Here is a 27,476-nt window from a genome sequence, read left to right as displayed (position 1 = left end):
ATGTTGAAAAAATGAGGAAAAAACGACAAAGTATAGTATGTCGAACATTTCTCCAAAAAGTCATAGTATAGCAATTTGAACAATGATTCTGAACCTGTTAATATGCCCTGGTTCAGGATGACTCAGAAGTTATGCAGGTGAGGGGAGTTAAATATTTAGAGCGGGTGAATTAAACCCCATGACAGGGCAATTATATCGACTGATTAGTCACACTGGTGATTAATCAATACAGAGAACTACGTGATGACGCATCATGTGTACTTTTTTTAACTGAGCATCCAAACTATGTGACATATTCTCTCTTGAAGGTGTACGGACCCCTGAAATGATACTAAAATATAGAGAAAAACTGAAGTTATCTTATAAAAATAATCAAAAGGTATTACAAAATTGTTATAGTTTTGAACGTGTAGGGGTTTTAAGTCATACAATGACAACGTGTATCTGATTTCAAAGACAAATTATGAGACACTATTTAAAATATATGAAACTTTTAATAGAATCAAATAGGACATATTTTGTCAGGGGCTTTGACTCTTATAGTAACTCCTACTCATCTTTATAGGACACGCCTCCTAGAGTATGAAGGCTCAGCTTGAGAGTGAGTGAGTGAGTGAGTGTGTGAGTGTGAGAGTGTGAGCAAACTAAAGCCACAGCTCAGAGATATTTCTTCATATGATATTCATTTTTCAAACTTAAGCTACAGATTCAGAGAAACAAAAAAAGAACAAGTATCTTTTTTTAAATAATAATTACTTACCTGCCATATTTCTTGGATTGGATTACGTCTGTTCTGAGGGAACTATGAGAGCTGACAGTATAGGATCGATCCTATGGGCGATAGGAGTCTCTCTGCTCATCCAGGGCTGTGTGTGCATTACTTTGCAAACAGACAGTGGCTGCAAGAAGTGGACAAGAGGAGAAGAAAACATGTTTTGCTGCGATGCCTGTCACCCTGGTAAGTAATAGCAGAGATAATGTCCACTATAATTCTGTATGGTTGTGAATTATTGATTTAGTTCATTTGTGTGCAGAGGTAATTGTTTTATAGTGAGCTTTTTAAAGTTGTATGCTTTTGTCTATGGATGTAAACAACTCTTCCAGCAGTTCCTCTGCGGTGGTGGATGGAAACCAAATATAGTTTCAGTGGTTTTTAACTAATACCACAACAGAGAGGCAAGGACGTCGGAACTGATGAATCAAATAATTTTGATCTGGGATAAATACTATAATATCAGTGAGGGTTTTAAAAGTTTACCTGAGCTGCTTTACAACTTTGACCATACTCTCATTATAAACACCTAGCTACCTCACTAAAATTGATGACATCGTAGCTTTTTGTGTCTGTATTTTCTTTGTGTGTTAATAAGTAACTATATATTTATTTAATTTTTGTTCTATTCTTATGAAAACACTTATCTTTTATGACTGTGTAGCTTGAAGGGGAAACAGTTAACATTTCATTCTTAAACTAATCGTTATAAAATGACCAATAAATTAACCTTTTACATTGACCCTTATCTTTAGGACACCGCCTGTTTGAAGCATGTGGCCCGAGCGCAAAAAAGCTTTGTATTCCCTGCGAGGAGGGGAAATTCATACTGAACCCAATAGGTCGCCAGTGTTTAAGGTGTTCACAGTGTGTAGGTACGTAAGCAGATCATAAAACTGCACAAGACATTTCTTCAGGAGCTACTGCAAGCGTTCAGTTTCCAACACAGATATTTCAACTCTCTTTCCATATCTTTGAAAATGTAGGTGCTCAGGTCATTGTGAAAGTGTGCACTGCCACAACTGACACACAGTGTGGCTGCAAAGAGGGACTTACCTGCGGAGATGCCAAATGTTCCTTTTGTGTTCAAAAGTGCAACCAAGGTCAGGAACCCACAAGGAATCGTAAGTAAAGATAAACTCATGGCACATACACATTTAATTTAGAGGTGATGTTGAGTGGCAAGTCAACTGAATGATTTTCTGCACAGGTTCTTGTAGACCATGTCCAGAGGGAACATTCAATGACCAAGTTAACCAGAAGTGTAAACCCTGGAGTCAAAGGTGAGATGTTACACTGATCTCTACACCATTGTCATGTTCCTCAGCTTTACTGACTGTCAGATGTGATGAAAACTGTGATGTAAACTTTAATTTTCCTAAGGTGTCCTAATCCGCATCATCAGATTGTGGCTAAGGGAGATGCATTCACTGACATCAAGTGTGGGAATTCTTCCTTTGACATAGTGAGAAAATCAAAGAAACCTGGTAGGTTGATAGTATTTTTGTCTAGTTGCTTGTGTTTTTACCTAAATCCAGAAATAATGTTTTTTTTATTTTGTGTATCATTTCCCACAGAACAAGAATGGCCATTTTCTGTGGTCGCCATTGTGGTTCTGAGTGTCTTTGTCATTATCAGCATCATCCTTTTCATCACCATTTTGGCCAAGAAAAACAGCTACAAAAAAAAGAAAGACATAACAAAGCCAATCACACCAACGACGATAGTCACAACACCTTCAGGTAGCCTCCACTGCATATCATGAAAAACTATCCCAACAGTATAACGTTGGGATAGGGATTATAAAATGTGTTTATCAAGCCAATCTCAAATACAAAAGAAAAGCATTACAATTGTCCCTTTTTCACTTTCACAGATGATCCCAGGACACTCATTGCAGTTGAGTGCAGTTTTCATGAAGCTCAGCAGGAGCAGGGCAGCAGCTCAGAGTCGCTCGACTCAGGGGACTCCTCGGGTCAGCTCATCCCATGAAAGATAGGGGATTTTGATACAGTTACACATTGAAGTGCTGATCTAAGTTTTTGTAGAATGCATTGAGAGGAAACAGGATATCTTGAGTAAGATAAGGACTTTGTTTACTCTAACAGAAGGAAGCATTTTATTTTTGGCTCTTAATGAAAGACATGTTTTATTTCAACATATTTTCCTTTTATTAGAATAACCAAAACTACAGGGAAAATCTTGATAGGACAGGGATGAGATCACATTTCGCTCTACGATTACAACAGGATATTATTGTATCTTTTGAAGGCCGTAAATATAGAGTGTAATGAAGGGGGAATTCTGTGGGAAAATACAAACCAGAAAAAGGTAGCCTATTAAACAACAGCCTATTCATCACATAGGCAGATACTCAGGCTGGTTTTCCGCTTTTGGGTAAGTTTGAAAGATAAGGATAGTCCTCAGTAGGGGGAGAAAATTTCAGAAATATTGGATTGAGCAAGGCACCAGATAAGGGTAAATCACATTCCTTACTTTATAGACTAAAGCCTTTGGAAACCCCAGCAAATGTTTTCTAACAAACTAACTGGACTTTTGTCAATGAACTGTGAAGATGTATTGTTTGAAATGAATGAGTTTTTCACTACTGTGATATTTGCATGTGAGCAGTAAAGAGCTGTCTGAACATGCTGAAACATATTCATCCAAAAATAGATGTTTGTGTTTTACTCATAGCCTGGTGTTCAACCTATTTATCTGTGTATTGCTGAGTGTATAAATTCCTCTATAGCTGCCAAACTAGCACAATGCTGTCGATCATGATTTTATGCTGTCTCATATGATAGTTTGTTACTTTAGTCTGTTCTTGTTTTTTGTATCTATAGAACACAGAAGATAATAGATCTGTAAAACAAAGTGTTCATGTTCAAGCCAGCGTGGCGTATTTTCTCTTTCAAGTTCTACAACATTGCCAGGAAGTACATGGACTTTCCTACAATTGCTTAATTAGTTTAAAAAAAAAAAAACTCCAGTGAAGGGACTTTCCCTTAGGTCATTAAGTAATCCTACAGGAGGTCAAGTTAAAGCACCTAGGATTCTACAGTATAGTAAACAGTCATTACACTAATTCAATTTAGTTTCAGTTTTTTTTGCATAGGGGCACTTTCCCATTTCAACAGGTTGAGCCATGCCTCTTGAGCAGGATGTAAAAACACAGTGGGTATCACTAAAGGCATATCTATTGCGATTAAATGTCAGATAATTTTTTCATGGATATTTGAGATCCCCGTTGAGTGCGTCAAATTTCATACACTGTACAGGGCTCATGAAATACCAAGAAGAGGCTCTAGGGTCAGATGGAAACTCCCCAGTCAGCAATGTACTTGTTTGTCTAATTGCGCAATGAAGTGGGCAGCTAGATCAGACCAAGTGGAACTTCTCACAAACACGCGTATCTTAAACTGAACTGTAGCGGGCGTATATTTTTATGAAATGGAACATTTGAGAAATGTGACAAGTGGGCTTGAGCATAGTCCACACCTATAGATACTCTATGTATCAGTATGAGTCATGACGTGTGAGTGTTCTGTGGTCTGAGCAAAGACCACAACGCTACATGTGCCGTTTTCAGTTACCACGGTAGTCTTTTGTACAGTAACATGTTTATAAGAACTGTAGCACTTTAACAAGCAACTGTTGTCTGATTAATTGTATGCACTTCTGGGTTATTTCATATATACGAGTTAAGCTGTCTGCCTTATACTTTTTTATCAGACTTATTGTTATATCTTCATAACTGTCTAGGATTACACTGTACTATGCTGTTACATTGTACTTACATTGAATAAAATGAGATTTATTTTTTATTTGTTGCACTTTAATACAGTTACAAAACCTGCATTCATAGTTGTCCACCTAAGCAGTGGCATTTATTTTATTTGTACAAAAACACACAACCAAAAACAAATAAAGTGTTTTAAACGTGGAGGTTATACGATCATACAAAATAAACAACATGTTTGTTAGAGCAAATGTTTCTGTATATTGAATAATGATGCCGTCATTACTGTCTCTGATGTTTTAAAAAAAATCCACAAAAATAGATTAACCAAGTTGGATATTTACCAAGTAATTTAAACTTAAAATGAAGGGATGTAGTAAAATGTAGACAATTCTACATTATGTAATGTTTGCTGTAATAAGTTCTTCAGAAAACACTTTAGTAAGAGTTAAATAGGTTCATTTGATTGTCATAGTACTATTTTAAACTTGTCTGGAGACATGTCAGACTGGTACACACTCAGAAAGGGTAAGTCTTAAAGTAGCTTGTGTAAGACCATGTCATTCAAGGTTATGTAAGAACTTCTTGTTAGTCATTATTAAATGTAGATGCTTTTTTGGAAGAGGCACAGAGCCAACCAGCCAGCCTGAGTGCATTCAAAATATCTAAAGGATAAAACATGAAGCTGTTAATGGATGGATACTCACTGCTTAACTAAATAGATAGATAGATAGATAGATAGATAGAATCGGAGGATGAAACCCTCTTTATTAGTCACATACATGCACACAGCAGAGCACACACAGTGAAATTTGTCCTCTGCATTTAACCCATCCTAGTACTAGGAGCAGTGGGCAGCTATCGTGCAGCGCCCGGGGATAACAACAAACCAAACTGTTTAAATTAAACAGTCATTAACACTGAGAATTAAAATACTTTGATGAACCAAAATGTTCCCTTTTGAAAACGTAACAGCATTATTCACTTTTTATTGTCAAATGTCACTTCTGATGTGGTTGGTCTAAAGTGCTCGTAGGGGTAGCCGGTAAAGAGAACTTAATCCTCTGCAGCTGAACTGATGTTTAGTGTTATAAAATATAGATATGCACTCCAACAGCTTGTTGAAAATTATTGTTGCTTGCAATTTTCCTTCTTCTCTTTGGATTTTGAGCGTCCTGATTTGTCCGTTTGCCGTTTTATGGGTGGGATGAATGCAGGTTCCTCGAGTAAGTCGTGTAAGCCAGCATGTGGCCTTGGAAGCGACTGACAGATTGGACCTACAGTAAAAGGAAACAGGATGTGAGTGTCCACCCATTGTGGTAAAAGCTTCATCTCAAGTGCCATCTTCCCTGTTTACTGTACCTGCTTGTCCCACTCTGGGGCTCTCTGTGTCCTGCCTCCCGGCCCTGAAGGTTGGGTCCAGTTCTTCCACAATGTTTCTGATCTGCTGGGTTTGTCTGTATGCAAAACATTTGTGAGTCAGTCATGTAAAGTAGATGCAAGACATGTGGTAAATATAAGGAGGGTGTAATGTATTTGTAATGTAAGTACGGTATTGTGGAGAAGGTGCTGGGTGGCTGGTTCTCTGGGGAGCAGTCCTCGGTGGAGGAAGGAAGGCCCTCTGAGTCCAGCCTCTCTCGTTGGACCTAAGGCAAAGAGGTGTTAATCATTTCATCAGCTTAAAAAAAAACTAATCAAATGAAAAATGATTGTAGCAAGAATTGCAGTGTAAAATGAGTAAAGTGAAAGTCATCCACAAAAAATAATAAGTATGTGGTTGCTGAAACACTTTCAGTATCTACAACACTTTTACCGGTCTGTCTCTTGAAGCCCGTCTGTCGTGATGACTGATCATCGATCTGTGCTCGCGCCACGACGACGGCCCTTCCAGCTCACGCGACCGTCGCTTTGTCTTCATTTCTTGCTTCTGCATAAAGCGGGCTATTTCCTAGGGTACAAAAACAACAAAAACCATAAATCATTCCAGTGGTAGATATTAAACATGGACACATGGATAGTGATGGCGTGTATTGTACCTCATCCTGCGCCACTTGTGCTGCTCTGAAGTCTCCCTCTGGGTAAGAACTAGAAGGAGAGGGCTGTGAGTTCTGTGATAAAACAAAAGTCAGGGAGAAAAATGAATACAAAGAGAAACTGATTTTCTGTGCTTGACTCACAGAATGTCAAAAAATGCCCTTACCCTCCTCAACAGCTTTTCCTCTTCCTCCTGCAGCTTTTGAGCAAGTTCTTCATCCTGAAGGACCTGCTGCAGCTCCCCCAGGTCCAGACTCGTCCCGACTGGCTCTGGTTTCAATGACGCTCCTGGGGGCGGGATGGGGGTGGGGGTGGGAAGAATTGACTGTCAAATCCAAGAATGCTGTGATGCATACGAAGTCTATGAAACATGAATAGCAGTGATGAATCATACACAAACAGATGAATTTGAATCCCACAGACATAAAAGGATGCAGCATGTACTGTAAGGGCATGTCGCTAGGTTATTAAAAGGCATTCCATGGTAATTATCCCATCACCACAACAAAACTAAAAGGAATGAAGATGAAGATAAGAGTAAAAGCCCACACTAAAGATCATTTCAGGACAACTGCAGTTATAGATATGGACAGGAAAATGTTCGCCTTCAGTGAGACCCATAGTCAGCAGTGAAACCCACATTTGTCCCGATTACACGCTGATTGAGGGAAGATGAAAGGAGATGATGTACACAGAGAGGTGTACATCTTTGGAAGTCATTTCTCTGCAGATCGGAGTTGGCGGCAGTTCTGGGTTTTACCTTCTGCCACGCGCCTCGACCTATCCCCGGTTGAAGGCCGGCTGCTGCTGAAGCTTTGGCTGCGCTGTGAGGCCTCTCCGATGGGGCCGCTCTACTCTCCTCTCCACCTCCTGCTCCTCCTCTGAGCTTAACCTTTCGTCTATGGTGTTGTGCCAATGCCTGCGTTCGCTCGTTGTCCTTTTGACCCTGCTGTAATTTGCATTGCTTTCCCTCTCGTCATCATTAGTGTATCTGTGCTCTTTCCCCCTTCTGCTGCCTTCCCTCTCTCTGGTAGAGAGGTATGAGTCTCTACGGCTAATCTCATAAACCTTTTCATCATGCTCCACATTATTCCGGTGCCGGTCTTCTGTGTGATCTCTCCCACTGCTCTCTCGGTGTGACAACCTCCTCCTCTCCCGGGTATCTCCATGGAAACTGTGCCTGGTGTTGGCAGCTCTTTGGAAAACTCTCTGATGTGGTAGGGAGTCGCCGCAGGAGACCTCACTCCCATGAAGCACCTGGCTGTCTCTGCTTTGAGGCCCTATTTGAAGTGGCGCCCCATTGCCGCCAAACCTCACAGGCACGCCCCTATCCCTGAGGACCTGGCCCAGCATCTCCCAGACTCCTCTGCTTTTACCCTGCTGCGGCGTTGTAGAGCTCCCGGAGTTGTCCTTAAAATGCACACGTTTGTCAGGGTTGTCCCTATAGCTCCAGGTCCTCGCTAACTCTCTGTTGTTGTGTTTACCCACGTCAGGTAGCCTGACAGAGTCACTGCGACTACATCGCCTGTCTCTTACTTCCACTATCCTGCAGTCTTTATCCTGATCTTGGCTCCTGTGCAAACCCTCATGATCCTCCCTATGGCTTCTTTCTTGATCCCAAACCCTGGGCTGCCTCTTCTCTCGGTCACCATTCTCATAATAGTCCTCATTACACTCTCTTCTGTCTTGCTCTGTAAAGCTGTTGCGAGAGCAGAGACTTCTATGGTTTCTCTCTTGCGGCTGATATGAAGATGCCCGTCGTCGAGGGGGTGCTGTGTTGAGTCTTTCTTTCAGTCTCTGGGACCAGACAGAGAGCTGTTCAGAGAAAACTGTGTCCGAGTCGTCTGAATCCTCACTCAAACCCCTCATTCCCCTTATGGAATCTGTGTGTCCTTGATTCGACCCTGAATTAGTGTTTTTCTGAGCTGCTATCCCCCTGGGGGAGTCAGCCTGAGGCTGAGTTAAGTCTAAATGGTTGTGAGAAGTAGAACATTGCCATCTGCTGGTGGAATATGAGTACTGCTCCTCTCCTGGGTGCAGGCTGCTGAGTGTGTGCTGGTGTGGTGAGGGCAGTGCAGGATCACTGGCGCTGCCTTTAGTAAAGCCAAACATGCAAACACAAAAGCAGGGAGCATGGGGGAGGCTGTTAGCGGGGACTATTAAAAAGGTGCTGTTAATTATAAGGCAATACATGGCATTCAAAATAGCAGCACGTCACTAGAGTAAAGGTATTTGTTACGCAATTACATAAATGTTTTAGAAAAATAGCTAAAACATTTGCTTACAGCTCGACAGTCGTGAGTAAAGTCAATATTAAAGACATGCAACTTATTCATAACATAATGGAGATACAAATGTTATGGAAAGACACAATGATGGGTGTGTTTTGTTCATGCTGTTCTAACATATTTGGACCAAGACCTAAAATGTATCAATAGTTCCCATAAGCAGTGCAGCAAAGCGAAGTTAGAGGGAAGATAAACACGCTCTGCTGTTTGTCCTGTTTTAAGTGCAACTCTAAAAACTCTTTAAATCTCAGCAAAATCAAAAGGTATTTAAACAGACCTTTCTTTTTCCAATAACAAGTTCCTAACATTTAAAACAAAATGTACAGTCCTCTTATAATGTGTTGGCAGTATCTTAGGTTCACTGACTGAACAAAACAAACACAATGTGGCAGACCATACCTTCGCTGTCCGGGCCCCTGCTCCTCCTCGTGATTCTCTGCTTCTCCTCTTCTTGCAATCGTTTAGCGATTTCCTGTGGAGACACAGACATATTGAATGCTTCTCTGCATTGTAAACCATAATGAGTTACCTATTAGGAATTCAGGCTGAATGAAGATCGCAGAGTATTGAGCTGTTTCGTCCAATAATCAAATAATATAGATACATGACTAAAATCATTTCCGATTTAAGTGGAAGTATAACCATTTATTTGACCCGGTATCAAACCCATTAATAAGGTCATAAACTTATTTTGGATAATTCATTTTATTTGAAAACATAGTTATGAACATGATAATGAAATGATGTGGATAAATGCAGAACAAAATGTCAACAAGCTCCACTCACAGAGAGGTTTCAACACTGGTGAGTAGACGCAACGGCAACCAGACATCTTTGAAACGGTGCTAATTTTAACCAGCAGATGGCAGCATGACATAATGTGTAAGAAGGAAGCAAGGTGGCATCTGTTTCCACCACTGACTTAAAAAATAAATCAGACAAGTTACTAAATCCATAGGAAACTTTGAGTATACTCTGATATAACCTTTATTATTTCCACCATGTACAAAAACATTATCATGCTGCTCGTCTGTTCAACATAACACAATTGTTTGCCCTAAACAGCTTGCGGTTCCACAGTATTTGTAATAAATGTATGTATATAAAACAAACTTTCAAGTCACAACACAAAAGAAACAGGAATAAATCTCTCTGATTGGATTTATTGAGTTTACATCAAGACAAGAATGTCATTAATCTACAGAGCAGCTCACCAAATGCACGTCCATGTTGGGTGACATTGTGCCACTTTTGAGGTGATCTGACATCGCAGCTCTGAGTAGCCACACCTATTACTTCAGGCAGAGCTCTAGCTGACTCTATGGAGACTCGTAGACGACACGAGAGACAAACAAACTGTTAATCTCCTTGAGCATGAACTCTGGAGCGGAAAAACTCCAGCAGAAGCAGGTTAACAAGGGGACTGTTACACTTGAAGCAACACCTTGTCACTGGGGAATGCCCGCTCTTACCAAAGCTGATATACTTGACTGCTCTCTGAAGGAGAAACACCTACCATGTCTCTATGTTACTTTCCATTAATAACGCTAATAATGTTCTTCAAAAATCAGCTAATTCTACTAGCGAATTCTATAACATCTCTCTGTAGGCCGCATTTGCAACATCAATCATAACTAAAAGCCAACACAGCTCCTTTTGCTTTACAATCCGGGCTCATATGTCCACCTCTTTGCTAACATCAGCAGACAATAAGCAGCTTGCCATGGCAGGTGAGGCGTGGAGTGCCACAGGGATCTGGCATTTAAAAGTGCACAGTCGGATGCATTCTGTTCATTAATTAAAGACACAATCTACAGGGAGGCAAATATTTAATCAACAGCTCTGATCAGCCGCTCATTAAGGAAGGTAAGCTAACGGGAGAGTTAAAAGCTCATCATTTCATCCTTGCATCAACACTCCTAAAAATAAATGAAAAATACATCCACACAGGAATAGCCTCATGCCATTGGTTGGATAAACTAGCAGTAGGTAAGTGTAGTGTAGACACTTCATGTTGGTTCCAACTCACCCAGAGAGTTCAAAGCCAAACCCCTTTACTAACGATGAATGAACCCCACAGCCTCTCTGACCTCACATCCTCTAAACAAGGAGCTTTTATAAGTCCGTCGCAGGCAGCCTGCTCTAAAAAGGAAACTGCAGGCTAAAGGAAAATATTATGCTGGATCGGCCTTGTGACGCAGACCACTCCAACAGCTGGGGAGTTTCATGGCAGAGTTGGCTTTTTCCCCCACAATGCCCTTTTTCTTACACAGCCCAAATCTGAAGTTGAGAAATGCACATGGGGTTGTAAACATGCACAGACCTTAAGATGGGTTTAAGGGGGGTGGGCTTCTGCGTGAGCATTGGAACAACAACAGAGAGGTGATTGATGGGAACCATCTGGTTGCCCAGTCGTGCTGGGTTTGCAACTTCAAGAACAACTGTTTCTGTATACACACACATTTAGACAAATCTAGTGCTGTACCTCCATTTTGAACTAGGGGAAATTAAAAACAAAAACAAAATCTAGATCTTGTCATATGTGTTTTTAAAATTGTACCATGTACGACCAAACACTAAGAGCCTACAGCGCCCTCAGCTCTGTGAGGCCGTTTCTCTTTGGCTACATTTTAATATCAGCATGCCAATATGCTCACAACGTCAATATTACCATGCTGATGATCAGCAGGTATGGTCAGGATGTTAGTTAAGCATGTTAACCCAATAATATTTGCTTATTAGCATTGAGAACACAGAACAGCTGTGGTGGATGAGAATATTTTGCATGTATTAGGTCATAAACAGAAGTCTCAGACAAATTAAGTTTCTGACCTGGTGATGGCACTAGATGGGAAGTGATGGGATTAGTATATTTATTAAAATTCCTCCAGTGGGGATCATTATTGTCTGTACCACAGTTTTTTTTGTAGATTCTTAGTCTGGACCAAAGATGGTGTATAGATGAATTTATCGAGTGACGACGCTAGCAGTACAAAAATATATAAGATGCTATACTGAATTTTTAAATAATAATGAAAACAATGTGAAGAATTATTTTCAGTTGTTACCATTAATGTAAAAACTATCCATTAAATCAAACTTAACATTTCTATAACATTTAAATGAGAAATAAAGTTCAATCTGTTTAATGGAAAAGACACCACTTTCTTGATTTAAAAAAAAGGCGCATAGATAATGTTTTCACTTAACCGGCCTCATGCTCAAACTGCACAGTTGAGGTTGTAACCATGTCAAGTGTGCTTGTGCTGTGAGGCTAAATATGCACCTGAGTGTGCTCTGTATGAAGAGGTTGATGGGCAATGACTGGAATTAACCAGCAGAGAAATAGCTGGAGCCATCCTCCAGACGGGTATCTGACAGGCTGTCTCTCTCTGTTTAACAGCTGAGCGTGTAACTTTGAGGCAACGGCCATTCATTATGAATTCAGTCAGTCCTAAGAGAGAGCCAAGTGAACCATATCATACTCCCTGACCTGCTGGTAACAAGGACATAATTAAATGATATACAAGTGTGTCCTGGTAGCCATAAAAGTCAAAGAGTCCCTGTGCTGAATGAGCTGCAGTTTGCGTATAACGCTGGTGAGGTTTTAGGTTTCTGCCAAGTCCTCTGTGCACAGAATTCGGTAGTTTAAGATACACAGAAGCATTAATCTACTTTTAAAAGCAGCTTTATTTTCTGCTTTGTGCACTTCTTCCTAAAGACTACAGAATGTACAGAGTCAGATAACCCATTTGCATTTTTCATAAACACTTTGTCTATTGTGGTTCAAACCAGATACTTACTTCTTACATCTGAAATCAATTGTAACTGACAGGAAAACAACCTAAGCGTGAGTGGTTGATACTCAAGCAGCATTTTGGGTGGAATATAACTTTAAGGAATACTTAGTTTTTTCCTTCTAGTGTGCTGTTTTATCTCCACATTGTGCCAAGTTAAACTTGTGCATAAAGGAGAGCGTCTTGCTGTCTCGGGTTGCTGGCGGTAACCTGACACCCGCAGGAAAGGATTTGTTCCTCTTTCAGGAGCAAATCCTTTTGAAATGTTTTTCTTTAAACTTTTGCTGTCACGTTTGTGTCTTCGTATTAGCTGGAACAACTGGATTCCAAGCTAAGCTCAAGGATTTTCAACCTTTATCAGTCATACAAGGGGCGTGTCTATTTCTATCTTCCACAATAATCCCTTTATAGTTATGGTGTAAATAACAGATTCTAATTTCCATAATTCATGTGATATAAGTGACTGAACTGAGGGACATTGCTATAGTGAGCTTTCAAACATCAGGTGAACTGAGGGACATTGCTATAGTGAGCTTTCAAACATCAGGTGAACTATCCAAGTTAAAATATCCAAGATTTTCTCAGTTTCTTGCTTGATTGACTACTTACAGATTGTTGTGCACTGCAAAAGAGGATGCAATCGTTCTTGTTGAGCAGTATCTTTCCATTTGTGATTTTGCAGTTTGAGAAATAAAATATATATTGTGGGCAAAGAAATCAGCTTGGGTAGGACATTTTGGAAAATGCACCTCCCCCCTTCGGTCATGAACAGAACTGACTTTTATACTGGGTGATTCATGTATTCACTGAGCAAAGTGTTTTAAATAATAACCAATGATAGTCTTAGACCATATGACCAAAACGTACTGAATGTCCACATAACCAAAAGTTGATTCTTCTTTAAAAAAGAATCTAGATCTTTAATGTACTATTTAGAGAAATGTAGACTATCGCTGACATAATATCACATTTAACAACAGTCTTTATCGCACCTCATCCTCCTGCTCCCTCCTCCGGGACTGCTCAGCACAGTGCTGGATCTCCTCCTGGATTAAACGGGCGTACTCAAAGTCTTCCTCCTCTCTAGCAGACAGTAAGGTAAGAAAATTACTCTTTAAAATGGTGACCCATGTTATAATAAAACACACAACACAACATTGTAAATGAGAATAAAATAATGCATGGTAAATGTACACACAGTGGGGTTAAGTCACACGCAGGACGTGAGGACACAGTGCCGCAGTGTGAGATGTGTTACAGTGCGTTCGGGGCGGCAGGGGTCACCTACAGTTGTCTGGAGGCGTGTCTGAAGAGGGTGCTCTGAATGGCCTGCTCCTCTTCCTCCTCATCTTGCAGCATTTTCGCTACGCGGATGTCATTCTGCACTAGCTGGTTCTTCTGGATGTTGGTGGTATAGTATTGCTCGACTATGGGAGCAAAGCAGAGAGACAGGCAGAGGGTGAGACAGTCTCGATGTGTGATCTCTAGGGTATAGTAATAAATAACTTCTCTAATGGATTTCTATATTATTTAAACATATTTGTTTATATGTTAATTACTTGTACTGTAAATCTGATGATTCCTTTTTTCCTGGGTTGTTTTTTCAGACACTCTTTTTGAGGAATCCTTCACACTGACACCAAATTACATGTCCCACTGTTTACCGAGCAAAACGGCAAAGACATACCAAACATTTCTAAGAGACAAAAGCTAGCCAAGAAGAAGATCACCATAACCACTTTAGGTCACAAAGTCTGTTTTGGTAAACTATAAGATTAATTCAGCAATTCACACAAAATGATACTTGTGTTAACAGCTGCTGAGTATAATCACACTAAATCATTCAACAGGATTACTAAAGATGGAGCCCACATTAAACAAATGTTTACACAGTGATGTCATCTCCAGCTTCACATTGTACTCACTCTCCTGTTCCTGCAGGTTGTGTGCCAACACTCCATCCTCCAGCACAGCGAAACTCTGGCACACTGAAACGACAGAGGACAGAAACACTTCAGTGTGATCCAAAGTGTTCCTAAACATGAATCAAGGGGGGATATACAGTAAGTGTTAATAAAGTAAGCATTTCTCTCAGCTTGAGAATTACTAAAACAAGAGAACATTTTCAACCGTCTTCCATGACCCTGTGTTCTCCGTCCAAAACGACAGTTGGAATTAAACAGAGACAATATGTTGGAGGTTTTGGTTCAGCACTTAAAATAAAAGGATGTGAGTGTGGTGCGTCATGATGGTTGTTTATTTGACAGACAAAAGGCGGAGGAGTGTTCCTCCAAACTTTAGAAAATAACAATTATCTACCACTCTGGCATGAATTCCCTGTTGAATATAAAAGGCTCTCATAAAATCCCCATCATAACAAGGTCCCAGTGTTTCAGAGCAACAACAGGGAGCCCACAATTATACTGTCCACCAGAGCAAAGTGTGTGTGTGTGTGTGTGTGTGTGTGTGTGTATTAGGACTGGGGGAAATTGTATCGATACACAGAAGTATCGCGATAGTATCGTATCGTGGGGATCCTGGTGATTCCCACCCCTATGGTTTATGCAGGCAACATTTCTTTTTCAAAAAGTGTGGTTGAATATATCTTAAAGGAGGAAGACGTATGTTTTTGTTTACTAATGTGCTCACTATGACTACCAAATGAAGACGCAAAGTTTAGGAACTTCTACCTTCAGCCATTTAATACTGGGAAGGTAGTCCTGATGGAACTTAAACACAAGTAAAGTGAAAATGCCAAAGCTTTATCTAAGAGCTCTGTGTACACCAACTGTGTCTGGTTCTTTATATTGAGCAAACTTCCCTATCCACTGATCCCACAGTCTGGCCACCTGCTGCGGGATTTGGTAATAAAACATATCAGTTTCATGTCGTTAATGCTCTCCAGCCTTTGTTTGGTTTCGGCAGAAGGCTGACTAAAGACTTAATGGAGATTTAAATGTAGAAACATCAACTTAAAAGACAATTAGACAAAGAAAAAGACCCAGAACCTTTGTAGTCAAACAAAGGGATATTCAGTTAACTGCATTGGTTAGACCTGAATGCCTTTTAAGACTCGAGCAATACAGAAGTGAATACCCACAGTTATGCAGCACTCTTTGGTCTGCACATTGGCTTTAATAGCTTCAGCATCTGTGAACTGTTATTCTCATCTAAAGGCATGCCGAGTGTTTACAGGAGTCCTTAATAAGCCCCGATGGCTTCTGTGTGCCGAAGCCCAAGAGTGTTTAAAGTCTGTCAAACAAACTCAGAAGTTACTGGAGATAAAAAATAAACACACGCAGTCAGCGGCAGCGTGGCCCAGCTGTTTTTCTCCACTTCCTCCATCTCTGCCGACACACAGCCCACTGTGACCGAACACATTCACTTTGCCGTCTCTCAGACTCTCATCAGGGAGCCTAGAAGGGCCGTCTACTCCTACAATGGTGCTTTCAAACGGCCAGACAGTGTTTGTTAACTGCAGAGGGAACAGCCTCCAGCTTGTCCCAGAGGCAAGGCCAATTAAAAACACCTGCCCTGCTTCTAAACACCCCCCCACCCCCACTGAGCCTATAAGAGCAGCTCCTGTGGAGAGAATGGCTTCATTTACAGCCATGCACTTAATGCTCACGATACTGAAGAATTCAGTTAATGAGTTGATGCACATGAATGCCATATGTTCTTAAATAACCTTTTAAATATCTTCGCACAGCTATAGAAATCCTGGATCATTTATACAAAGCATAACAGAGTGATACATCGTCAGAAACTCCGTCCCAAAGATAACATGGTAATACAATTCTGTCGTACTCATTTAATTTGACAGAAGGTTGTTAAATGTGCATTAAAAAATGACACCGAAAAAGGACGTTTGAGTAAAATATTATCCATTATCTGGAATTCTGTGAGTGGAAACCTTCTTGTCACTGTCAGCACATAAACAGAAAGGTTGACGCAAGACCTTCATTGGACACTTTGTTTGCTTAAGGCTAGAATTAGTTTGTATCCAATGGTAAGGAGACGTGCAAATCTAAAACAGAAGTGTATGAACAGAAGGGATTCTCTAAGATTTATTGTAAGAGTGACATGGAGCCTACACGATATGGCTGGGACCATCTGTGTGGCTAATTAAAAACACACGAAACACCAGGCGTTTAACCCATTCCAGACTTCAGGAATGCTTTCAGTTTTTACAACTTATTAATCAAGTCCTCTTCTCTTTCTGTTATTGGCACACCTTACCCACAGGAAACTTTATCAAACTATATTCTCTAAATCCAAAATATGGGAGAAAAACACAGCGTTCCTGCTGAGAATAAGTGTCAGGGTATATTTCAGTCTACAGGGGCCCAACAGTCAAAGTTCATAGAAATAACCCAGACAGCACTAAGCCATGAGAGGGGTCTGTTTACACCATGATTGACCACATACGACTACACTCCCAGTTAACCCACACCAAGACAGACATGCATTACCACTTACACCTGTTGCGGAGCTTAAGAGACTATGCGCTAAATGGATCTCCAACTTCGCTTATGTGTCCAGTCTGTCAAAAGAAAAAGGATTAAGTCCAAGGCTTGGTTATAATCCGAGAGGACAAATTGACGGTCCAAAACATGACTTTAGCCTTAAATCCAAAGTGAAACTAAAGTGAAAAAATTGAGGAAAATTATAGTCTTGTCTGTGTGAGCAAGCTTGTGTGTGTGTGTGTGTGTGGGTGGGTGTGTCTGCATTGTGGGTTAACTTGTTTTTCCAAACTCCTAAAACTCACATTACCCTCCTAGGCTGGCCCAAAGAGACTGTGTTATTAAGACTGCTAAACAGGTTTTGACGGACAGGGTGTGCACACGGAGAAGCTTGCTCAGTGAGAGCCGACGGCCGGGTGTGTTTTCAAAAAATACAGAGACTCCCAGTGTAAGCTTCTTAATAAGGCCACTGAAAGCTCCCTGTAAGGCCGTGTCAATTTCCTAAGAGGATAGTGAATCAAAGATCCAGCAGATATTGGCCTTGGCATCTGAACACCAGAGGCTGAGATCCACTGAGGGATAAGAATGTCCAGGAAACAGTGCAAAGCAAGAAAACAAGTAGATAAGGTTTTAAAATAAAAGCAGCCATCCATTGCATGGCCCAGTCTGTTCCCAAACACTGTGACTGTGGGACAAGAGGATATTATGAAGCAGGAAACCACGACCTCAGTGACCTTAAAACAGCAAAAAAACTGAATTAATTCCTAGGCCTGTTGTTCAACAAGTATCACATTAATGGTGGTCGTAGCATTGGCCTTATTTACAGGCACACAGACATTGGACAGTTCGCTGAGGACTTTTTAAAATGGCAGCACATTTGTTTCCATTAAAAATGGAGAACTTGACATTCGCTTTGGACTTACCCTTGCAGGAAAAAAACATTGTTTGTTTTTGTTCCCCTCTCATCAAAGGATTGGATTAACTTTTTTTTCAAAGCATTAATTTGCTTTGTTTTTTATACGTGTTAGTTTGAGGGAAATGAACATTCTTTTTTCAAGATGTTCTGGTTCATTTCTTTGTTTTGAGTATGTTTTTATTGTTTATTGGTGTATTTGGTTTTGGCTGAGGAGGTGTATTCTTAAAAAAAACATATATATATTTTTAAATGGTGGTCGTAAAATAGAAAAATGATACGCTACTATTTTTACCTTTTTGCCGATGTTACTGAATCTCATAGGTTTAAGCATGTCTATTTCTAGGACTGCCACCAATTTTAGAGAACTGATGGCAAACCATATTAAATAAACGTATGCGGATTATCTCAGGCATCCAGGAGGCAGGCGATCAGACACTGACAGAGATATTTCTCTTTCATCTTCGCATCCACTTGGACAGCAGCAGTGGCAAATGCCTGCCAAACAAAGAAACCGGCGAAAGGAGAAAATGACAAGGGTTCTATTTTCAGCTAAAATCCTCCACCAAACACCCACACACTGTCTCCCTCTCCCCCCTCCTCACTGGCCTGTTCTGTTTTTTGCACAAAATGTCACCATGAAATGTTTGTCCATCAAACAGCTCTCTCTGCGGTGCTAAAAACTAGGTGAACTGGGTAATACATCCCATGAACTTGATGCCATTTTCATGGAGAACAAAAGGAAGTGCAGGGACTCTGGGTCAGTTGGTGAGAGTGAAATTAGGAAAAGGGGGAGGTGGGGGAATTCCTGTGGGAGCTGCATTCCCTCTGCACATCAGGCTATATCAGGATCAGCCAGAGGAGGGACAAAACAGGAACTGATAAGGGGGGGCAGTGAAAACAAAGAGAGTTGACTTGGCTGAGACTCTCGGAAAGGGAAGAAAGTAAAGGAGAAGTGGGGCAAGGGGAACTACGGCTCTTAGGGAAATTGAAGCATAAACACCCAAAATTTTAAGTAAAACCACCGTGCCACGGAGAGGGACAGCAGCACGGTTTGACATATCTGTCTGATGAAAGTGGACGATGATCGGAAAGAAATACACTGAGCAGAGAGCTGATTTACATGCTGCTATTATCTCGACTAGCAGTTTATTGCTGCTATTACCACCTTTGTTTGTGCACCGACCCCGCTCAATAAAGCATAAAAATGCAAAGCTGCACAGTGTGCCCTTTGTGAATGCAAACAAGAGCGCAGTGCTGAATTATCTCCCTTGATAAAAGACATGCAGACCTATTTCTATTCCATTCATTAGTGTGGACATGCCAAAGACTGAGTCAACGCTCTACACCCAGGCCACAGCTTATACATTCCACCTGCCAATGTTTTCATACTTACATGCAAACAGATCTGAACTAATTTAGTTCCTGACGTATTAGCACGACAATGACAAATGATGTTGTTGTTGTGAATATTTTTGTTGTCATTATGATTTCATATATTCTCCTATGTTTATCACTGCTTTATGGATCCTATGTGGAACAATGTTCAGAACAAAGTGTTGTTTCTCATTATTTCAATGGTATTCCTAATACACAGCCAATTGTTTTTTGTATATTGTAGTGTAAATATTAGATATTATTTACCTTCAAATTATTAACTTTTCCCAATCAGCTCTGAAACTTTATATTCTGCATAAAACTTGTTTTTTTAACGTCAAAAATGGAAACTTCACTTAAGTTATAGTCATAGCATCCTAGAGAAATAACATATCCGACACAGCTTCCTCATTCCACCTTTCTCTTATCTGAAGCCACAACACCAGACCTGCCTGCGATGAGATGCATCGCTATACAGACATATTTGTAAACCCCTGTTGTGTATAGTCAAAACATATGGCGAGCGACTTCCTATCTAAGACAGAGTATTGAAGCCACAGAAATCAAGCACAGACAGAAAAGGACAGAAGCAAAGAGACAGTGGCAAGGTTTCTAATTCTCTCTAAAGACGACAGCAGACTGTTGAACAATTCTGTCCTTAGTGTTAGTCAAATACTTAAATCCCTACTGGCCTCAGTAGCTGACCCTGACCTCTGACCTCCATGAGGGGCTAATCAAAAACAACTTTTCTCCAGGACAGACCATTAACCTTGAATTCTGCACACTTTTTCCATATGTAACATTTCTACAGATGTTGGAGATGGGTCAGTGTGGCAGTATGTGCTTACCTTCTTGGACACGTGGAAGGTTAGACTGGTCAATTTCCAGCTCTGCCATCATGGTCCCTGTTGTGTCACAGCCTCATGGTGATACCGAAGACCCTGACAACAGAAAGGGGATTTTATCAGGGCTAAATAAAAGGATAAAAGGGACCTAACAGGCAAACAAGGAAAGAAACCAAAGAAATACAATTAAAATGAAACAGATTACTGGTTTAACTCAAAAGTGTTAATGCAATAAAGTCAACCAACCAAGGGTGGAAAAAATACTCATATCTTGTACTTAAGTAAAAGTGGCACTACCAGAGTCTAGGAGTACTCTAGTTACAAGTAAAAGTCCTGCATTGCAAACCTCTGAATTGTAGTGGGATAGAAGATTAAAATACTCAAGTGCTAGAATCTCAAAATTGTTGTCTTAAGTACTGTGCTTGAGTAAATGACCTTACTTAACACCACTGCCAAATACTAACAACAAATTAACACATTCGTGCTGTTAACAGTAACTAGAGCATGAAAGGTATCTGCATTGCAGTGGGAACATTGTCTCTAGCAAAATAAAGGAATAATGACAACAAACAACAAACATTCAATCGGTCTGTGTAGCGAAGAGTCATTGTTTATAGCCTACCTGCTCCCAGCACGCTGCCCACACTAGAGGCTCCAGTGTTGTGTGTGTGTGCAACAAGTACCAAACATGACAGCGGAGTGTCAACTTTGTCCGCTCCGTCGCACTCTCCCCTCTCTCCTCTTTGTGCCCACACAATTTATCCAAAATGTCACGGACGTGTTTCTGACGCCTCTACTTCTAGTGTGTGATATTCAAACTAAAAGCGAAGCTCGTTGCTCTTCAATGAAACAAAGCCCCTTGTACTGTGAAGGGAAGCCGGGCAGGACAAAGTTAGCCCACAGTCTTTCTCTTCACAGCTCCTGTTCGCAGCAGAGGGGGCGGTTAACACCTGCTGCCTTCAAGTGCTCTGTCAAACTCAGGATTATGTCTCACGAGTCACGATGTCCGCCAATAAAAATATACAATACCATTTTATAAACGGGTTTATTCGCTATATAAGGAAGTTTGTAACAAAGACAGAATCGTTTAGAAAGATGTGTAAATCTGATAATCGGCATAAAATATGTCAGGTCTAAAGTTTACACAGTGTAAAGAATCGCACGTTAGCATATTATCACTAGTAGAGACAGTAGGATTCATCTCCAGGAAGTGACACCAATCACATATCATATTACAATTTGAATAGCATTGCCTACAGGTCTACCAGACTTATGTGCCTGCACTGTGAGTTGCAGTATTACGGCAGTTAGTGAAGGCAACACATAAACCGAACGTTCCAATCACTCAAAGAATTTAACAGAACTTTCCAAGTATGCTCAAGTATGCATCATTGCAGTAACTAACTAAATATGTATTAAACAGCAAATATAGTAGGAAGAAAACACAGTTTGGTACCTTCAAGTGACCATGTTGGCAGCTCTACAGTTTTAAAATATTTTATAAATGTGTAGCAGCACCTTTCAGTTGACTTGGGGTAAACGAGAAGCCTGAAGAAGACTTAATTTGAGATGAATAACAGACAGTATCAGCTTTTAAATCACCTTGATAGCCCTGATTTATTCGGATGGGCAGGAAACCTATTTGCTCCAATTTCAGGAAAAATTATATCAAAAGTCTATTTTCTGGCAAGGATGACATGGTTTTAAAAACAGTCTTGTAAATGTCAATGACGATGGGATTTACGGGCTATTTAAGGTTTTGAAGGCTACAGGTTTTGTGATTCAATTTGCACCCTGTCAATCTGAGATTGTTTGAAGACTGCTTGAAGGAAGAAAGAAAACCTTACACATCTGTCAAGAAATATATATCCCCCCTCAGAAACCACACTGAATAATTTACACTGGAGACTCATTTGCTGAAAATATGTAAACGTGGTATATTTAATGGACTTTTTCTAAACGTAATATTGCCCTCTGCTGGTTGTTCATACGTCAGTCAGTAATCTAGAGGTCGAATAATGTCAACAAGTCATACAAACCTGTCAGGTCACATAGCTTGGATACTACAGTTGTTTTGTGAGACATGTGGCCTTGAAATGCTTGGCCTTAGCAGATTAAGACTAAAGATCAAGAATAAATTAGGTTTTTTCAGAAACAATATCAAGCCAGTCAGTGTGGATAAAAAGTAAAAAGATACTGTAGTGCGTTAACCATGTCTGTTGTGCCTATGAGGATGTTTTCTCTGTAGCTATATGCTTTGTTCCCTGATCCACATACTATACTGCATTGATCTCAAGAAGTGCAGTGTGTGTCCTTGTTTTTTACGAAACGGCTGTACCTTGAACCAAGATTCATCATAAAAGTGTAAAGAGGACCCCATATATAGTAGGATTAACCTCAAGTATGGGATGAGACAACATTTATTTTAGAGGCTGGAATATGCCCGGATTGGCAGCAGGGCCTTGACTAATACAGAATATAAATCGTAATAACTTTTTATGATACAAAGCATAGCAAAACCTAATGGAGTGGCTGGCCTTCTGGCTATAAAATTAAATGTCACCGTCGCTTCGCCGACCCTCATTACCATATAAGTGACTGAACATTGACGTCACACTTCTAATAAATAAACAAATGACATACAGAGGTGCAAAATGTAAGTCTGTAAATGGCAGCCTGTCCCAGAGTCACCACTGACAGGAAATGTATTTTTTTCTCCATCTAAGCTGGACATATTAAATATGAGTTTTATTGCATGACTAAGAACAAGTGAAAGAACACATTTGAAATCTCACTAGAACAAGGCTTTTAAATAATGTGCATAAATCAATCTGTTCAGAGACCCACATGGAAAATTCTCGGTGGTCTTAAATTGAATGAAAATGTCAGTTGTCTTATAGGTTACAAGGCCTCCACCATTTTAACATTTAAACTGATCCACTGTGCAAGTAATTATGTAATTTTATTGGGAAGCCTCACTGCGATTTTGGGATTTTTCGACTCAAGAGCATTCAAATGTCCAAACAGTTTAATGAGCTGGTAGCATAAAAGCATTAGTCATTTAGCTGACCAGTTTCTCCACCTGCTCCCTACAGGATGTTGTTATGAATGACATCTGAAACACCTGCTTCAATCCTATTTACAAAGTCAGTAAAACAGTCAATCAAGCTCTAGAGCGGGTAAAACATGACTGTGCCCTTGAAGCTTGGGCCATGGCACTTGTCTTTTTATTGAGCCCATAATTCACCTGTGACTCCCTGTTGATTTATGGCAGTCAGATAGGATGGGACTGTGGATATTGCTGATGGCTGTTGTGGCTAGAATGTGTGTCCGGATGCGCGAGGGGGGACAGGCTAATGCTGGTAGTATATAACCCAGTTGGACCAACAGAGCAAGTACAAGTCTTTGTTTTCACCTGAGGCAACCGTACGACTCAGAGCGACTTCCAACATCAGCGTCCTGTAGTGATGAAGTGCAACCATCTCCTGTCCTGGGCCTTCCTGCTCCTAGCCTCTGGCCAACTACTGGCCCACCCCATCACAGAATCTGCAGAGATGCCCTATCCGGGACCTGGTGAGTGGAAATGAGTATCTCTATTTAGCAGTTATTCACAAAATTGCACTAATTTAGAACGTTGATTATCATTTTTAATAATAAAACCTAATTATTGAGAGAATAATGTCAGGTTGTTCATGTCCTCAGGCCTTGAAGTTATTACTTTAGAGTTGCATTGTTGAGCTGGGATGTTTCTGCCAGAGTTTACACATAATGGACCACTGACAGGAGTCTCTTTCTGCCATCAGAATAAATATTAGGTTTTCTTTTCAATACGTGTTATTTGTAGTTATCATTTATTGCTGTTGAATATATATCAACACAAATGTGAAAATCAATATTTCAAAACTTCCATAAAATCGAAATAAATGTCTACCAACTTTATGTAGTTGTTTGGCTCTCCTCAGTGTCAGTGGAGGACGGAGGAGTCGGTGCTCTGGATGATCTGTCTCTCTCCGAGCAGACCTTCCCTTCTCAGGATGGTCTCAGATATTCCACTCTGATATCTGGGGAGTTTAACAGAGATGGTAAGAATCACAATAACACACAATAGACATACAATGTTTCCTATATTAACATGCAGAGTCTTTCTTTATCCAGGGAAAATCACCCACATTCTTTTTGCTACAACATTTTGCAACAACTTTAAATGCAAACATAAATGTATGCCAGCTTTACCATATTTTTCTATGGCTGGATACCAAGCAGCATCGAGCCAGGCAGTTGAAGATCCTTTACCCTGCAACTACCTGACAAACCTGACATGCACAAAAGCATCTAATGCAACAACTATTTATCTCTAACATCAGAATAACCTCATGTTTTGTTTCTTTCTCTGAGGTGTCAGAACAGGTCTGCTTCCAAGGGGGATTAAAAGAGAGGTGAGCTTTCTAAAAAAAAAGCCAACCCCAAGAAAAAAAAAAGCTTTATACGGAGAATAAAATGTTTTCACCACAACTACTTTATCCCATCTCTTAGGTCCTACTGGAGAAACAAAGTCTGCTAAATCCTTTCAGCCGCGTGTCGGGCATCCGGAAGCAGTTCAGGAAGAGAGCAGGGACTGCTGAGTGTTTCTGGAAGTACTGCGTCTAAAACTGTCAACGGGCATTCAAGCTAAACACAAGAGACAGGGCTTGCACTAAAACAAGAAATCACAATCTAGCACACACATTAGTAAATTAATCCAAATAAAAAATATATCCTGCATGCATTTGAACTGTATGAGCACATATGCATGCCCAGGTAATGTAAATAGACACACTCACATACATAAGTGCTGTCAGTGTTTGTTCATAAACAGAACAATGCCATAGGTATGATTGGGAAGAGTTGAGTGAGGACTTACATATATCGTGTGAAACTATATTTGTGTACATGTACTTGTTTAAATACCTTAGTTGTCTGATGCATGACCAAATGTGTTTTACATGTGAAAGCTTTGGGTTGTGCAGAACTGGATGTTGAATATAAATAAAAACTATCTTATAAATACTGTCTCTAGTCTTTTCTTGATAAAAGGTATTGGTGAATAGATATTGGTAGTAGAAGGAAAAACGGTCGCTTTCTTAAAGTAAAAGAAGAAACAAAAGACGGAGCAAACTTGGTTCAGGAGTTTTCTTCATTTTTTCATTTTTTTATTATTTTACAGCAGAAAGAATATAAAGCATTCAGAAAACATCTTCCATATTTTAAGGGCAATTCAAAACGTTTTGCATGGCTTCAGCAGCTGAAATCTCTTTTTTTTTTAAACATATCCATCGAGTCAGTGACGCTTGTACATGCACAATTACAAAAATAAAACTTACAAACAAGAGAAGGGGGAAGAAAAAGGAGGAAAGCAAAAACACATCAGGAGAACCAAGAGGAGATGAAACCTTGAAGGGTAGGGGTCGGAGCAGAGAAAAATTGGGTCACATAACAGGGAAAGACAGAGAGAAAGACAGCTATAGAGGAGAGGAAAATAGATCTAACACTAGTTCACATGCAAAGTGTCGAGGACCCGTAACTTTCTATCAAAGCAGGGCCTTTTTTTTTCTTCTCGGTTTGGAATTGATGAAAACGTGCAGTTCGGTAAAGGGTGCCATATAATTGCTGTCCATAAACTACTGAATGCTTGTCTTGCAATACTGGCATTTGCATAAGAGAAAGTCGACTACATGTGTCCAATCATTTTAAACTTCACTAGGTCTATAGGTCTCCACAAAATAGTTCTTTATTGCTCTGTGTCCACAAGTGGAATATGTTGTAAAACCGTTTCTGTTCTGTTGTCCTGATGTGCCTACCTTTCTCTGGTTTGGGTGCTCGGGAAAAAGAAGAGGAGGAAAGGCAGATTCCCAGGTCAATTCACAGAACGAAAATTGTTTATATTAAATATGAAGAGTGCCTATCAGCTAACCTGTCATCCCATTCATAAATGGCAGTAAAAACAAGATTTGCAGGTGAACTTTTTTCATAGATCTACATTCTTAATCTTAGATAACTCTCTGCACTTTGTCACCTACGTAAATTAAAGGCCTAAAGAACTGGCCGAAATGTTTCAATGATTTGACAGACCTCTCTAACAGAAAGCCAAATCATTTATCTTAAAGAGCTATTTATTTATATATATATATATATTGGGACTTTATTCAGGGCTAGTCCAGTGTCTGCAATGTTCACTGTTACTGAGAGGATGTGGATTATATTTGATATTCATTCATTTAAAAAACGTATGTGTCTCCCTTTAAAAGTAAGCACAACGTTTTACATTTTTCAATTTCAGCTTCCTCTGCTGTGAATCACGTGTCCTGCTCTGCTTCCTCCTCCCCATTTTGGCACCCTGAGTAAAATACAGAAGGGAGGTGAACCAGTCCCTCAGCCTGGAGAAGAGCGATGCCGCTCAGCGAACAAATGAAACTGACACCTTGACATGTCTGCATGTGTGCTGTGCTGTGTCTTGTGCATGTGTCCGTGTGTATCGTGTGTCACTTAGTTAAAACTAGCTATACATACTGTCCAAATGCTCTCCAACCATGTCCATTTGTCCTATTTGAAGTTGGGAGAACACTGATCAAATCTAAAAGAATCAAAAAAGTAAAGAAAAGAGTCTAAAAAGTTAGATCTTGGTGTAAAAACAATCCTGTCCTCATGCTTTGCTATGAAAACCACAGTAGCTACTGAGTGTTGATCACTGGCTCATTTGTGAGTTTCCCTTCAGCCCTCCAGTCACATGCCCTCTGTCTTTCTGAGTTCTGTGACACGTCAAACCAACGTTCATCGTTTACAGAACAGTAAGTCTTTTAACAAGTCTATCTGACTACAGATTCTAGGAAAATAAGCATGCTTTAGGTGCAGTTTGGTCACCCAGTTAACTATTTTACCCATGCAAGCATAATAAATCCCTCTCCTTTTTGCCAAGACATTGCATTGGCTATGCATTCTTACCACGGACCAGGAGGATGAATGCAAGGCAACAAACCCCAGTAGTGGCACTTCTAAGTATGATTTAACAAGCTGTCCCGTTAGAAAACTGAAAACAAGGCATACAAATGAAAATAAAGCTAAGCATGTTGACAAGCTGGAGTGCTGTGGGAATATCATATTGTCGCTTTGGTGAGTGTAAGGAGATGGTGATGGTGTGTGTGTTCATGTAGAGGATACAGCACTTTCTGTGGGTGACCATGTACTCACATTCTCTCAACTTCAGGTACA

General features: G+C 40.2%; 3 protein-coding genes across 6 annotated transcripts; 2 read left to right on the top strand and 1 right to left on the bottom strand.

The window, feature by feature from the left end:
• The first annotated feature begins 597 nt into the window (after positions 1 to 597).
• tnfrsf9a (tumor necrosis factor receptor superfamily, member 9a) lies at positions 598 to 4,599 on the top strand. The gene is made up of 7 exons (XM_063878607.1): positions 598 to 958; positions 1,528 to 1,647; positions 1,759 to 1,896; positions 1,983 to 2,055; positions 2,156 to 2,259; positions 2,350 to 2,514; positions 2,649 to 4,599. The coding sequence occupies exons 1-7, from the start codon at positions 805 to 807 to the stop codon at positions 2,762 to 2,764; spliced, it is 870 nt and encodes a 289-aa protein (XP_063734677.1). The 5' UTR covers positions 598 to 804; the 3' UTR covers positions 2,765 to 4,599.
• On the bottom strand, positions 4,579 to 21,170 carry ccdc187 (coiled-coil domain containing 187). 4 transcript variants are annotated; one of them, XM_063878594.1, is made up of 12 exons: positions 20,854 to 21,159; positions 20,235 to 20,327; positions 14,559 to 14,621; positions 13,922 to 14,060; positions 13,626 to 13,716; positions 9,236 to 9,308; positions 6,715 to 6,836; positions 6,551 to 6,622; positions 6,328 to 6,462; positions 6,066 to 6,160; positions 5,877 to 5,971; positions 4,579 to 5,791 (listed from the first exon to the last, which is right to left on the bottom strand). In XM_063878594.1, the coding sequence occupies exons 2-12, from the start codon at positions 20,284 to 20,286 to the stop codon at positions 5,643 to 5,645; spliced, it is 1,086 nt and encodes a 361-aa protein (XP_063734664.1). In that variant the 5' UTR covers positions 20,287 to 20,327; positions 20,854 to 21,159; the 3' UTR covers positions 4,579 to 5,642. The 4 variants fall into 4 exon arrangements, 2 of the variants coding, with proteins under 2 accessions (XP_063734664.1, XP_063734653.1); XR_010165402.1 differs by lacking the exons at positions 4,579 to 5,791; positions 5,877 to 5,971; positions 6,066 to 6,160; positions 6,328 to 6,462 and adding an exon at positions 7,309 to 8,641 and having other exon boundaries at positions 6,549 to 6,622; positions 20,854 to 21,169; XR_010165406.1 differs by lacking the exons at positions 4,579 to 5,791; positions 5,877 to 5,971; positions 6,066 to 6,160; ... (1 more) ...; positions 20,235 to 20,327; positions 20,854 to 21,159 and adding exons at positions 7,309 to 8,641; positions 17,113 to 17,354 and having other exon boundaries at positions 6,549 to 6,622.
• Positions 21,171 to 23,652: 2,482 nt separating this feature from the next.
• LOC134870517 (urotensin-2-like) lies at positions 23,653 to 24,985 on the top strand. The gene is made up of 4 exons (XM_063892708.1): positions 23,653 to 23,804; positions 24,194 to 24,313; positions 24,627 to 24,667; positions 24,765 to 24,985. Exons 1-4 carry the CDS (start codon positions 23,699 to 23,701, stop codon positions 24,876 to 24,878), a joined length of 381 nt encoding a protein of 126 aa, XP_063748778.1. The 5' UTR covers positions 23,653 to 23,698; the 3' UTR covers positions 24,879 to 24,985.
• Positions 24,986 to 27,476: the final 2,491 nt, after the last annotated feature.

This window comes from Eleginops maclovinus, chromosome 1 (genome assembly GCF_036324505.1).
Source record: "Eleginops maclovinus isolate JMC-PN-2008 ecotype Puerto Natales chromosome 1, JC_Emac_rtc_rv5, whole genome shotgun sequence".
Lineage (NCBI taxonomy): Eukaryota > Metazoa > Chordata > Actinopteri > Perciformes > Eleginopidae > Eleginops > Eleginops maclovinus.
The sequence above is the reverse complement of the archived record's forward strand: the minus strand, read 5'-3'. Positions and strand labels throughout refer to the sequence as shown.